The sequence below is a fragment of the Chiroxiphia lanceolata genome, chromosome 14, assembly GCF_009829145.1.
Source record: "Chiroxiphia lanceolata isolate bChiLan1 chromosome 14, bChiLan1.pri, whole genome shotgun sequence".
Lineage (NCBI taxonomy): Eukaryota > Metazoa > Chordata > Aves > Passeriformes > Pipridae > Chiroxiphia > Chiroxiphia lanceolata.
In genome coordinates, this window is record NC_045650.1 from 8,961,262 (window position 1) to 8,976,211 (window position 14,950).

The 14,950-nt window shown below is 49.4% G+C and overlaps 1 protein-coding gene across 3 annotated transcripts in view; it reads left to right on the forward strand.

Annotated features, from left to right (window-relative positions):
- The window catches only part of ARHGEF6 (Rac/Cdc42 guanine nucleotide exchange factor 6), a 40,633-nt gene that overhangs the window by 11,215 nt on the left and 14,468 nt on the right, over positions 1–14,950 (forward strand). For all 3 annotated transcript variants that reach the window (XM_032701639.1, XM_032701640.1, XM_032701641.1), the window contains 8 exons: positions 3,179–3,306; positions 3,724–3,925; positions 6,512–6,582; positions 7,991–8,085; positions 9,553–9,648; positions 10,496–10,618; positions 11,874–12,012; positions 13,869–13,928. In XM_032701639.1, the coding sequence (XP_032557530.1) occupies positions 3,179–3,306; positions 3,724–3,925; positions 6,512–6,582; positions 7,991–8,085; positions 9,553–9,648; positions 10,496–10,618; positions 11,874–12,012; positions 13,869–13,928 (914 nt within the window). The remainder of the gene's footprint in view (positions 1–3,178; positions 3,307–3,723; positions 3,926–6,511; positions 6,583–7,990; positions 8,086–9,552; positions 9,649–10,495; positions 10,619–11,873; positions 12,013–13,868; positions 13,929–14,950) is intronic.

Genomic DNA, 14,950 nt, shown 5'->3' on the forward strand with positions numbered 1-14,950 from the left:
CAAAAAGAGTGAGAAGCTTTCCTGCCTCTGTTCTTGCCTGTTGCTTGACCAGAGGGGTGTGATGGGTGTGTGCTCATGGGATGGCACGGCCACTGTGCCATTCTCAGAAAGTCCCCTTGTTTACAGCCCCAACTGCATTTCTGCAGCCACCCATGTCCCAGCTCAGCCCGAGACAGGGCTTCTGGGAAATAGTTCCAGTCATATGTTACTGACAGGGTTATAGGGAAGCTGGGATCCTCCTGGTTTCATGGCAAACATCTGTTTGAACATATGCTTTCTCTGTTGAAATGTTAAAAAGCACAATGCCTGCGATATAATTAGCTGCTCAGGCAGAGAGCACCCTTGAGAAAAATACAGGGTAAAATAAATACATGTCTAAAACGTTTGCTTTTTGGTGGCTTGGCCGAGTTCCTGAGGAGCAGGAGTCTGTGTCCTACAAACCGCCACTGCAGATGGTCCGGTTTGTCCGTCTCGTCAGAGGCCAAGGGCTGAATGGAGCATCAGGACAAGCCTGGTGCTGGCTACTGCAGCTCCTGCCATGGCCAAGGCTCTGGCATGCCTGCACATCCCAGCACTCACAGCACTGCTGCATCCCAACACCCTCGTCAGAGGCAGAGGGGAGTAGGTGTCAGCTAAGGAAACGCCGTGGGAATGTGTTTCTGAGCATCCATTTGAAGTCCAAATCCTTGTGTGTTCGTGGATCTTGTTATGCAAATAGCTGGAGGCATCGTTTGGAGCCGATAAACTCGTAGTTCAGCAGCTGTCCATCAAAACACAGCAATACAGAGCTTGATGCTTTTATCTGCAAGAGAGGGCAGGGGAGGAAAACCAGCTGTGCTGGATCAGACAAGGCTCATCTGCCAAAAATAGTGTAGGAATGTGAGCAGAAAACCCAGCTATTTTAACCATAGTTTAAGCAACATATGGCAGCAGTGTTCCAAGCTGGACCAGGCATAAAATAGGACACTGTCATGATGCAATATAAATGATACAGTTCCCTGCCAAACTGTCAAAGTCAGTTTTACATTTGTTTCTAGGTTGCTGCAGATATTTATAAAAGCTTTGGAAGATTGGGAGGAGCAGGGAGAAGCATAAAATCTACAGTAACCGAGTCATTTCCGTGGGACTGTGGCTGATGACTTGAACAAGCGAAGTCTGGACTTGTGGTTTACGCCCTCCCTTTCCAGAAGGAATCAGGGGAAAAACATCTCAGGCTGGCAACCAGCCACCCCTCTGGCCAGTGAGTCGCCAGGAGCAGCCAAAACCACTCCTGCTCAAATCCCAGGATGCTTCAGAGAGAAAAACCCACTCTGTGGGCAAAGTGGGTTTTCCATGTGGAGGGGTTTTGCTGTTGCTGCAGCCCAGGGAGTTGGGAATTCACCATGTGGTCATAAGGCAGTTGTGTAACGAGCAGGGCAAAAGAGAAAACTGACTCACTGACAGCACACAGGATTTATCATGGATGTTGTGGACTGGGCAGACTGGAGTGTGGGTATGGCATGGCTGGGGGTTGTAAGGCAGCAGCACCTGGAAGTCATAGTCACGGACCTGGTCCCCATTGTGCAAGGGGTTGGAGAGAGACAAAGCAAGTCCCTTCCCCAGGAGCTCACAGTTTGTGTTGCTCCAGGTCCAATCTAAGGATGAGGTGTTTTCCTATTGAAACAAAAATCCTCTGGGGAGAATAAAAGCCCAGCTGAGTTCCTGTAACTCCCACCAAACTTCCCCTTCGGAATGAGTTTTCCATGTTGACATTCAGACAGGAGGAGAATGGGGGAATAGCAGCCTTAGAGTTTATGTTTTCTTATTCCTGTGCACACTTGGTGGCTGGATCACCCTCTCCTCTTGCAGCATTTTCAAGGAAGAGCTCCAAACGTGACCCAGGGACTTGCACACCCAGCACAGTGATTCCTGCAGACTGCTTTTGAGGTCCATGGACATGGTAGGTCTGTCCTGCTTTTGAGGTCCATGGACATGGTAGGTCCACACTGCAGGTGGAAACCAGCAGCTCTGGAACACAGAAATGTTCTAAAATCTGAAGCAAAGTTATAAGGCGCATCTTAAAAGTCCTTCACAGTTTACTGGAATGCTAATATCTGCTGTTGCATTTTTTGACCACCATGGCACATAGAAAGAAGGTGATCTGAGTCATGTCCCACAGTCTGGTGTGGGGTACAGTAGCAGAGAAGTACTGGAAATTACTGGGTGGCTTGAATGCAATGGTTTTACCCCTCTGCAGCATCAAGCAGGAGTCTGAGGTTGAGCACTGCCAGGTCCTGCAGGAGCTGGGACTTCTCTTAGTGACAAAGGACACTGACTCAGCCTCTGCATAGTTGTGACCAGGAAATTTTTTACCCTCTGGCGACTTTTCGTGTATTAATATAGAAACAAATCACTAATCATAAAAACAGATGTGTCAGAGCAGCAGCATTGCCTCCAGCACCAGGCAGGTGGGGGCAGGAACAAGCCTGGAGACTGGTTTGCAAAGCAAGGAGCTTCGAGTGTGTGAAGGAGGCAACTCCAAGAGCTGCTGGGATAATCTGAGCCTTTCCGTGGGCTGTCCATCTCCTGGGGATGACACTCCTGTCCTTCCTCAGCGTGGCTTGAATCCCTCTCTCACATGGCTAATGGCAGCAGTCCATGAACAGTAATCAAAATAGTGCCTAGGCTGTTTCAGCTGGATAATGAACCCAGAAGGACTCCTCTAAATAGAGAAGCGATTGTGTTGACCAGCTGTTCAGCATTCTTCCCCACTCAGTGGGACAGCCCACGCTGCAGCTGCAGAGGTGACCTAAGAGCACTTGAGAGCTAAACTGTGACACACCTTCAACAGTGCTTACTTGGATCCCAGAAACATTCCCAGTTGGGCATCACTGGACTGTGTATTATTCTACTTTTCTACAGTTTTAAGGGGAATTTTAAAAAAATACTGCAATTGGATGTGTGGCTGGCACAACCTAGGAGTGCCTCAGGATGGAATTCAACTTCTTCCATGATGGAAGGGTTATCCCAGCCCAGAAAAACATCCTCGCTGTTGACCGGCAGTACCCACGCTGGAGACACTGTCTTGCTCTTTCAACTGTTGTGCCTTGTCATTTTCTTTACAGGCTTTACTCTTTGCTATGATGTGGAGGGGTGGTGGACAGTTGGGTAAACCTCAGATGTTGTTTTGTTTCACCAGATCAGCCACCCAAAGGGCCATGTTCACATCTGTCATCTCGTAGCTCCGCGGCTGGAGACCCCCAGACTGAGTCCAACGGCACAACTTCACAGTCAGCGAGGGTGTTACGGAGGCAATCCAAGCTTGTGGTATTCCTTATTTAACATCTGATTATGGGGTTGATGGCTGTGGGAGTAGAGGGGTATGAGTGGTAACTCTGGGTCAGGAACAGCAGAGGAGCTTTTTCTCCCCTGATCTCCATCACGGCTTTGCTGCCTCGGCTGGAGGGAGTCTCACAGCTTCTCCAAGCCACAGTGCTCCTCTGTGTGACATGAGGAGAGCGATTCTTATCTGCCATCCATTGCACTGGGAAACTAAATTAATGCTTGGGAGGGACCTTGTGGTCCTCTGGAGGGAGTGTTTACACAACAGCAAGACATTATTGCTTGTTATACAGAGCAATACTGAAAAAACAGCTGTCACAACAAAGAAGAACAATGGCTTGTCCTAGTGGTTTCTGCCTTTTTGGAGGATTTACTGATGTTTTTCCATGCTTCTTTCCTTAGGAGATGACCGAGAATGGCAGTCATCAGCTGGTGGTAAAGGCCAGGTTCAATTTTAAGCAGACCAATGAGGATGAACTCTCCGTTAACAAAGGAGACATTATTTATGTCACCCGGGTTGAAGAAGGGGGCTGGTGGGAAGGGACCTTGAATGGAAAAACCGGCTGGTTCCCAAGCAACTACGTCAGAGAAATCAAATCCACCGGTAAGCAAATTGCTTTCAAGGGCTGATTGAATGACAGCAGTATAATGCAGTGAGGACCCTTGTGCCTTTGGGAAATTGCTGCTATTTATTAAGGACCATTTGTGTTCTTACAGCAGCCGGGTTAATGGAGGGATGAATGAGGCCGGAAGGGTAAAGCCTTTTGGATGAGTTGTTTGAGAGCTGCTTCACCCCCTTCCCAGTGCATCATGCCTTTCTGCTGCTCCCCCAAGCCCCATCAGCACGGAAGCAGAGATGTTGCCAGAGGATGAGGTTGGGGACAGTTGCTTGGTTCCCCTTTGTTCTGGGGAGCTGTCAGGTCGTTCCAGTGACTGAGCACAGAATTAGCATTTTGTTAGAGACCTCGGTCAGGCGATGTGTTTGTGTTTGAGCCTGCCATTTCTGGCAGCACTGGAAGGGATGCTCACCACTGTGGTGTGCAATCCAACAAAAACTGCATGGCCACAGGGAATGGTGCCTGGTTTTGTCCATAGTGGTGGCTGATTCCTCAGGGTACATTTTGTCCCTGATGCCTCTTCTGCTGTGATACTGAGAAAGGAAGAGGGAGGGTACGATCCATCTGATGATATCTGCCTTTATTGAGCTTTGTCTTGAGTGTCCTTAACATTTTCTGGGATGTGATCATAGCCAGGCATGGGGGGGATGACATGAAGACCCTGGCCAACTGCCCTGTGGTGTTACACATCCATTCAAGTAGCTCAGCCTGTTGTTCTTCAGAGACCACTGTGTGACAGTAAACTGTTTTTTTACAAAAAACAACTTAATTCCTTAATGTGCCTTGAGGACTTACCCTGGACAGAGACCATTTGTGTGCTTGGTGCTGGTTTTATGGTTCAGGGTCAGCCCTGGCCTCAAACACTGAGATGCCAGCAGTGGTCTGCAAAGAACTGCAAAATGTGCAGCCCCCATTAGACATCCTTGCTCCCACCCTTGCAAAAAAAAAAAACCAAACAAAGGAGGGAAGAAAAAAATTAATGATTGAGTGCTCAGAATTAGGTCAGTTTTTGTTTAATTCTAAATGAAAAAATCGTTGTTAGAATATCTCATCTCCCATTCTTTCCCTCTGGGAAATGATGTCTGAGCTAGAGCAGGACATGGCAGCAGGGATTGAAGGCTTGTCTGGCACAACCCAGGAATTGCTAATTAACTTAGTGAAGGGAGAAGAGAGATGTTTTAAACAAAGGAGAGCAAACTTCAGTCCTATGGGGAAAATCAGATGGGAGCTGCATGAAATAACAGCACCTCACTAAAGGGCGAGTCTCCCACAGATCCTGATGTGAGAGCCCATCAGATTTTTACATCTACAGAGCTTTTCTCTCCAAATTCTCTCTCCAGCGTCCGTTTCACATGGAAGGAGGGTTCATTCCCCCGGTGTCTGCATGCTCAGGAGATGTGGCCATATTCCAAGTGATATATGCAGAGACTTATCAGTGAACCCTCCCCAGGAGCACTGCAGGGGGGGAGCTGCTTTCCTCACCTCCACAGTGTGAGACTTATCACTCTAAATGGAGTTAGTTGTTTTTCAGCAGTATCTGTACCTCCACTGTGTCCTAAATGTGCCCTTTGGGTGGAATTAGCTATCTGTGTGGAGGGAAAGCTCCTCTGAGTCTTTAGATGAGGCACGGAGCTCCTGGCTGGAAGTGACAGGAAGCACTTACAAGAGCAATAATTAGACAGTACATCAAGCTGCAGCTTCCAGGGGCTAAATTTATCAATATCAAGCTTCTCCCCTGCTATCGGTGTGAAAGTAATTGCCTTCTGTGAGTGATTGCAGGGAGACAGGAGAGCCTGGCTGCTCTGCAGGGCACAGAGGTGTTTCAGTAGGAGGTGTGCAGCGTGGCCAGGGCTTGCACTGCCTGCCTGTCCCAGTCCAGAGGGGATAATGGTGCCACTGTGGTTCTGGGAGAGCTGGGAAAGCTGTGCTGCTGGCAGGGAATGGGCTTCTCTAGTGAAGGAAAGATGGAGCAGGGACTTGTATGTGTGTGTGTGTGTCTGTGTGTGCGCATACATACTGTGCTGGAAGCATCCACAGGGATTTAGCAAATGCCAAATGAGAATTGACTTCCAGGTTTATGGGAGCTTTTCATTGAAATCTACCTTCATTCAGAGAAGGATTTTGCATCACCAGTGACTGCAGCGATCACGGTTCAGCATATTGATCGGGATTGCCTTCAAGTGCCTTGTGAATCACCTGGAACAAAGCATGGTAACCGTCGTTTCTTACAGACACACAGTTTTAAAACCCAAATTTTGTGGGCCAGGTGAAGTCACACTGTAGCTCCAAACAGTGCCAGACACTGGGCTGCTGCCAGGGATTTTGGAGCAAACCTGTAAGTTGGTTGGCAGAGGCTGCACAGAGCTTCTGGTGTGACTCGCTCAGTCCGTGTCAGCGTCATGCACGCCTCTGGTTTGATCCTAGCTTTTATGAAGCAGGGAAACACTCTGCAATTGAAGTTTTGTGTTCACAGGGATGAAGTTATGTCTGCTGGACATGATGTGGCAGTGTCTTTTCCTCCTGGAATAATGAGAGTTGTGCATTGTAATTTATTGATTTTTTTTTTTTTACAGATAAACCACTCTCTCCCAAAGCATTAAAAGGACTCGAAAGCACTCAGCTGACAAAGAATTATTACCCTGTGGTAAGTTTTAAAGTGCTGATCATACATTTTAATAAGTAGCATGTTATTAATCTTCTGAACTGGCTTCTTCCCTTAAAAATCATTGAAGCAATTTGTAACAATCAGGGATGTGACTCTGTGTTTAAATGCAACTGTTTCCATTCCCTTGATTCAAGGCTGTCGAGACAATAAACCACAAATGGAAGTTGCTGCAAGATGTCAAAAGGAGAGACTTGAAGTGAGTGACTGAGATAGTTCAGCAGAGGTGGCAGCTTTGAGATCAGTGTGGGGGAACAAGGCACAATGTCTTTGGTCCAGTCCTTACCATGGACTGGGACTACCTCCCGTTGATAAAGATGGGGAGACAGTGTCATGGTGTAAGCAAGCCAGATTAGGGCTCTATCCCTTTCTTGGGTTCGGCTGGAGATGTTACACCCTGAGCTGCCTCTGCCAGCAGCTGCAGCCCTTGGAGAACAGGCAGCCACTGCAGCTCACAGCCTGGTTGGTAACTTGCTCAGCTTTGGAGCAGGTTCACAGCCTGCCAGGCCAGGAACTGTGGCTATAGAAGGGGTGGGGAAACATCACCTCCTCTACATCTTGCTGCCAGAGTGAGGAGGTCTGGTAAAGGTGGGGCAGGTGCCTTCCCCCTGTGTCCAGGCTGGAGTAAACCCTGTGGTGTAAGAGAGTGAAGATGCCTGCATGTGAGCATCCCTGGCTCTCAGTGCTGGAGCTAAATCATGCTCATCAGCATGTCTAAATATATTTCAAGCAAAGCAAAGCAGTAACAGTATGTCCAGAGAGCTGGGAACCACCTCCACTGTCTCCAAAGCTCATCCACACTGAGAAACTGGAGTGCTGACTGGGAGGATGCAGGCACTGGGTTTTCCTGCCGTGAAGTGGGGGGTGAATTGGCTGCTGAGGTGGATTAGCAGGAGCAAACCCAACTCAGCATATCCTTGAAGTGGCAAGTGAGCTGTGCCCTGGCTTGAGCTGCCACAGGAGCCATCCTTGGTGCAGCCACTGCTGCATTTAAATTGTGCTGCCTTGGTGCAAACAGTGCTCCCAGGGTGCATGCACAGGTTGTTTGTTTGCACACCTTGGCAGCCAGCTGTGCGTGCAGGGCCAGGTCATGAGCCTCTTGAGGGTCAGATACTAAACTCAGGTTGGACCTGACATTGTCTTCATGCTTTGCCAGAGAAGAAGGAGCAGCCTTTAACACCTACTTTCCAGGCCCTGCCGAGTTTGCAAAGTAAAATCCCAAAATTAGCCCACCAGGACTTTGCTGAGCATTCTGGGTTCTGCATTAACAAGTGTAATTTCTGGACTTAAAATACACTTCCCTGCACTTCCACATTTGGAAGCTGATGTCATGTTCCTTTGACTAGTCTCTAGTACAAAGATCTACTCAGTGCTCTGTCTCTCACCCTAGGTGTTGCAAAATATTCTGGAAACAGAACGAGATTATGCGAAGGAACTACAGTCACTTCTGGGAACTTACTTAAGACCCCTCCAGTCTTATGATAAGTAAGATATAAGGGCATCTGAGGTGGAGAGAACACCGTAAAATCCATCATAGTTCATTACTTTCCTGCTTTTGAATGTTTAGGGACCGTTATTGCTGCTCTTACAAAGCCTCACAACTTCTCTGTGAACCAGAAAACCCGCCCATGTTCTGCAGATTTCTGCTCTTTCCCATTCCTCAGTGGTCACGCAGACACTGGGCTATGTTAGAAACGGGCATTTCCATCTGGGAGAGGGCTGGCTGTTCCCACCCATCTGCAAGCTCATGTGTGCCTGTCCCAGCATGTGTGTTCCCTGGCAGCGTGCCTTGCATGGCTTCTCCCCTTGTCATTTGCCTTGTTGTGACTTCTCAGCCCCAGTCATCTCTTCATTTCATGCCTGACGACAGGTATCCTCTGTGGTTAGATTGCCTCTCACGGAATCCAAACTGCTGCTCAGCAAAAAGTGGCTCCCCTGTGTCCCTGTCTGTGCAGCCATTGGCACTAAGTACCTCCGTACTTGAGAAGAACATGCTGCCATCCCCTGTGGCCTGAGCAACACTGGGCTGACTGGGGGGTTTGTCCAGGCTTACCCACGGAAATAAGGCCACGTGTTTTCCATCCAGCACACTGCTGCCTGTCAGCAGGTCTCTTGATAGTTTCACCTTGCACAGAAGACCCAGTGCAGTTGACTTCACCTCCTGCTCGCTGCTTCAGCTTTACAGTTGTCTCTTCCCAGCGGTGCCGTCTCGGTGACCCTGTCCATGAGCTGTGTCTGGGGCTGGGGTCCCTCTGGCTGAGTGCTCTGCGGGAGGACTGGGCAGCCTTGGGGCGTCACGGGTGGAGAGCTGGTGTTTGGACATCGTCCAGTCTGGGGAGACGGGAGAGTGGTGTCCTAAGGCCTCTGTATTTAAATCACTTCTCCCCTCCCTAAGTCTTCATGTGGAAAATTTCTCGTGCTCTCAGCCTTGTAGGCAGCAAATGGCCTAAATGAGGGTGGTATGAGGGTGACTATGAGGATGGCTTTGAGGATTACAGAAGCAAACACATTAGCTTTGGCTAGGAAAAATCCAACCTCACTCGAGGAACAAAGCAGTCCCTACCTGAGGTGCTGCTGTGTAGGACCCTTCCTTCTCCCATAGGGAAACCCACAGAATGAATCCCTGAAGACAAAGCTGTCTCTGTGTCTGTGCACACAGCCCTCCCCACCCCTGGCTGAAATCCCATCTGTCTGTGCCTATTAGACAGCTAAACGTCTGAGAAGATTAGTGTGATTAAGTGATTAAAATCCAATTAAGATAATCCTTGGCAGCAGACATCTTCTCCAGGAGTCTGTGGTCTGTAGCTCACAGATCATGAATTTTGTGTTTTCCCATGTCCCATATCTGGGGAAAGAGAAATTCTTGGGTCTTTTTGAAGGACCACTTACAAATATGAAGGGGGTGCTCCTGAGAGCAACATCTCTGATGCTGACTGGTGATTTGACTCACAGGCTCAGCGCCGTGGACATTGCAGCATTGCTGGGAAACATGGAAGAAATCTCTGCATTCCAGCAAACGCTGAACCAAGCCTTGGAAGAAGTTGCAAAGTAAGTTCCTGCCATAGCACTGAGGTTGTTAAGCTATTAAACTGCAGCTAAAAATAATAGAGAGACATGTTCATTAATCTTCCTCCTGGGTGCTGTCTTAGACTTCTTAAATATAGAAGAAAATAACAGGATTGAAGAAAGGTGGCAGGTAATGCTTTGGCAGGAGGGAAGGTAGAAAGAACTCTGACATTTTTAATGCTAAGGCATCTGCTGAATGAGAATGTCACTAGACCTGACACAAAAGATGCAAGCACATGCAGGGTGGGAGATCTGGCAGACATGAAGATGGGAATTGCCAGGAAGCAAAGAGCAAATTATTAGAGGTGCTAATTTCCTGCAGGGGAGCTGACAGACATGTTTAGCCTTAGCCCAGCCTGTCTTTTGGAAGGGCTGAAAAGAGACAGAGAAAAAACTGAATACTAAAAATATATTCAGGCTGTGGCTTCTCTTTCTCTCTTCATCTCTTCTCTCATATTCACGGGCAGCCCAGAGAGTGGGACCACCCTTACATTGCCTCCAGTTCTTTCCAGCACGTCCTCATCAGACACAATGGGCTGCAGCATCCCAGCTGCAGCTCTGCTGGTGGCACAGGTCAGGCTGGGTCACACCTTGCCCCAGGCTGATAATGGGTCGTGATTCTCTCTGTCTGTACCACAGAAACCCAGACCCATCTGAGGGTCTCCTTTTTCCTCCTCCCCAAGTGGCAGGTGTGGGTATTTTGCTGGGTTCTGCAGTGCCCTGGGAATGTCCCCATGCAGCGGGTGGTTCCTGGGCAGGTCCCTGAGGTTGCCATGGCTGCAGGGTGCAGATCAAGAGGCTCAGTGTGGCAGTGTGTTGGTGTCTGTAGGCTCCCCGAGAACCAGCAGCGTGTGGGAGGCTGTTTCACAAACCTGATGCCCCAGTTCCGCTCCCTGTACCTGACGTACTGTGCGAACCACCCGTCGGCCGTCAACGTGCTCACACAGCACAGGTGAGTGGTGGAGGAGGAGCTTCAGACTGAAACCCCTCCTTAAAAAAGTTACTTTTCTTATTGATACTTGGCCTGCCACGGATGTTGAGATGTGTTTTGACAACAGGGCAAGGGGATAACATGGGATCCTGCTGTTGGGAAAACTGCTGGGGCTTTGGGCTCTTCAGCAAAGCCTTTCAGCTCCAGCATGGAGACAACTCATTGCCACCTGTGTTCAGGGCTGGTCCTGTCTGCAGGCAACCCCAGCCCTGGCAGTAGCATCTCCTGTGATTGTTACTTGCTGAAGGACCCAGATGCTGTTTCAGACCTGCTCCTCCAGATGCTGTTTCCTCCCACTTGCTCACACACTTGCAGGGCTCCCCTGTGGCACCACAGTGAGGGGCACTTTATTGCAGAAGGAGGGTGGTCATCGAGTCACCCAGAGTTACCCAGTTTATTAATTGATCTTAAACCAAATGGTTCATTTGCAGGGTCATTGGTAGATCACTTTAAGAGCATCTTTCTCCCACTTGAGTAGACACTCGAATTTGTGTGATGTGCCAAGCCAAAAGGCTACCGCTGTGTCATGCCTAGTGCAGTTTAACTGTCCTCCCTGCAGCAAGGAGGAAGCCAGGATCCCATCCGTACTGTGTAAGTCTTCCCATTCTGTAATGGAAACTTACGTGGTGAAATCCAGCTTTAATTCAACGTAACGAAAAGCCTGGCTCCAGTAAATGACTCATTCATGTAGTTCCTCAGTCTGACCCCTTTTCTTAAATCAGTCAAAGAATCAGCTTTAGCAAATGTGCTGACACACACAAGCCATGTTTTCTGGAGCGATGGATGTGCTAACACCTGCATCATGGCTCCCAGCAGGGTTCCAGCATATTATTGCAGCATCCTCCAGCACAGCACCAGCCTCTGCAGTCCACACTGTCCACCAGACACCTGGCCCTGTGCCATCTCACTGTGCCCAGGGACCAGCTGCTGGCACTGATGTATCCCAGGGGCTGTGGATTCCAACACCTGCAGCCACACAGCATCCTCCCCTGCATCACTGGGGAGCAGGGTCTTGCTTGGCTGGGAGCTCACAGCTCTCTGCCTGCCCTGCTGGGTTGATGGGGGGTGTTCGTAGGGGAGGCTGGGCTGCCCTTAAAAAGGCACAGCTCAGAGCAGAGCCCTGGCCATCAGGAGAGAGTGTGGGAGGCAGCAGAACACAGCCCTCAGCGGTGCGAGCCCTCCTTGTCTTTGTTGTTGTTGTTGTCTCTATTTATAGTGATGAGCTGGAGAAGTTCATGGAGGGCCAGGGTGCGGCCAACCCAGGCATTCTCATCCTAACCACGAGCCTCAGCAAACCCTTCCTGAGGCTGGATAAATACGTGACACTGCTGCAGGAGCTGGAGCGGCACATGGAGGTAGGTGGGATGTGGGGCTGCTGGGCAGACTCTGCCCCTTGGTGCTGCCAGAGCTGCCCCCTGAGCTGCAAGAGACACATCTGCCCTTTGGTATTTAAGCACCATGTGGCTAAAAGTGCTTACCACCTCTCCAAGGAGATGTCCCACTTCCCCGGGACATTATCCACCTTTCAGGTTAAAAGTGGGAAAGCAGTGGAGGAGTCAGGGGATGTTGTGGGAAGGCATTGCCTGCTCTTCACCTCAGCCCTTCCTCAAAGATGGGCCATTTCCAGCACGAGTAAAAGCAGAGTTCAGGGCCGGGCTACAGCTGGTATTTGTTTGCACAGCGGGTAATAAATCAGGGGTTTTATTATCGTTTGATGAGATTCCTAAGCCTGGCCACTCGTTCCTGCGGCTCACAGGCACATTCCTACCCCTCGCCTCAGGCTTTTGCTCCTGGGTGGAGGCAGAGCTGCACAGACAGACGTGCATCTGGCAGCCAGCACAGACACGGGGGCGGAGGAGCGAGTCCTGGGAGCAGGGAGAGCAGCCGAGGGACACAGAGACTTCCTTGGCAAGTGGCAGATTGGCCTCGGGACATTTCGTTCCCCAGGGAATGTAGAGATCCCTGCCGCTGGAGCTCTCCACATCTCAGGGGTGGTGCAAGGGGGTGAAGAAAACAGAAGTAACAGTCTATTTTTAACCAGGTTTGCTTTTCCCCCTCTTCCAGTTTTAATTACCAGTTAATTACTCCGCACACTTATCCATGGCCATTCAAATCCAACACCCAGCCAAAGGGTTAAAACCTTTGTGCTTGAGCCAGGGGTATTTCTGCATAGGAGAGAGCATGAGAGCCTGCAGGGTAGGCACACACAAACCTACCTGTCCCACTCTCACCTGGCTCAGCTGAGGTGCAGCCACCATGCCCGTGCAGGGATGGTGTGCTCTTTGCAGGATGCTGTATGGGAATCAGCAGTGGATCTGGGGACACACACATCACCTGTTTCTCTGAGTTTCTAAGATGAGTGTGGGAGTTTTGTTGCATGAATCAGTAGGGCTGAGGTTTAAGCTGTGATGCTGTGGGAAGAGCACGGATGAATGCAGTATAGATGTATGCAGTGTGGATGTATTGTACCATAGCATTCCCTGCACTGCTGCACAGCTGGTGATGGGGCAGGTACGTCAGGAGAGCCCCCGTCCCACATTCCAGGCTGAGCAATCCCTGCTGCAGGGACTGCTCCATCACAACCTAGACACCTTAGGATTTGCTTGGCATGAGAACTGGGTGGTGAGGAGCTTAGAATATAGGGCCCTGGACATGCAGCTGTGGTCAGAGACAAGGGACAGCATCCTGCACTTCCCCTTCCTGAGCTCTCTGCTCAAACATGCCCTCCCTTAAACCTGGTGGTGAAGCTCCCGTTGATGCTCATGGATTTCCACCCTTGATGGGGCAGTGGCTGGAATACCTTGCACACCAATGGTTTTCTTTCTGAAGGTGAAACCACAAATCCACCCTGCACCTCTGCCCGTTTTCATTGATTTTCTTTCCAAGTCAAATTTGCTATGAGTAAAATAATATCTGCTCTTGCTCTGGCCACTTTACACTCATTAAATTGGTATCACTGAATTGCATAGCTGCTTTCAGCCGTGTCACATTGAAGTGGATGGTGGAGAAGGTACCTGGGCCCCCTCCTGCAACCTGTGCTGCCTGCACCCTCAGCCTCACAGCCCTGGTGTACTGGGACAATGGTGCTGCTCGGGGTGGGTTGATGCTCAGGGTATGTGATGCTCAGGGTATGTGATGCTCAGGGTGGGTTGATGCTCAGGGTGGGTCCTGCTGCTGCTGCTGGCTGAGGTATTTTCTCTCCCTTCACTAGGAGGCGCATCCAGATCATGAAGAGGTTTTGAAAGCTGTCACATCCTTCAAGTCCCTTGTGGTAGGTGGCAATTCTTAAAATAGAGCGCTCCATTTCAGGGCTGCATTTCACAAAGAGTGAGTCAAGCCTGACATTTGTCTCCTCATTAGAAAGAAAGGTCTTTTGGAATGGAAAAGATGGGTTATAAAGAATACTAATTTCAACTTTCAAGCCTAGAGCTGCTCCTCTGGATGTGTGTTTTGGCAATTGCACTCTGGCTCCGTGGTCCCAGAGCAGAGATAGCAAATCTTTGACTTTCTTCTCCACTGCTGAAAGCCACGTGTGGGCAATGGTGGCAGCAGGGTCCCTTTCATCTCCTTTTGCCTCCATTCCCTAATCATTTTCCACCTGAAACTGGACCACCCCTTGCTCATTGAGGTGAGCTGGGAAAGGTTAACATGGCTGTGACTGACTCAACTGCTGGTGCAGCAGGAAATTCCCCTCTGAGCCCATTGAGTAACTCTTGGTTTTGTTGAGGTTTGCTCACGGGCACTGGGATACTTTGACCACATTGCAAGTCATTTGTGGCTCTGGGTGCCATGGCCATTGGTGGGGAACAGAGCACAGGGATGAGTCAGAGATGACAAACTTATTTCTGTGAGCTGTGTTACCTGCACCCCTCAAAGTCCTGCTGCACTGAGATGAAACAGAGGGGGGAAAGCCATCCATGTGCACAAAGGTTTTACCCGGAAAAGCTTTTTTCGGTTATTAAAAAAGCTTTAGTCTCTCTCTAAAGCTTTGTAGCCACTGCCTTTCGCTATAACCACTCCAGATGTGGTCCAACTTCCTTCCTTAGCACAGCAGATGCCATTTTTCAGTGTTTAGCAGTGCAGATGAAAAATGGAGAGGAGAAAGTTCATAGAAAACAGGAAAGGGCGATCATGTTGCATTTACTTAGAAAAACTCATCTCCCTTTCCATTTATTCTGGTAGCTAACAGGGGAATAACTCAGTTAAATTACAAGGTGTCATTAATCTTTAGGAAATCTCGTAAGCGATGAACGGGTTTACTTGAAATGTGTACTTGGGTGATGAGTAATTTGA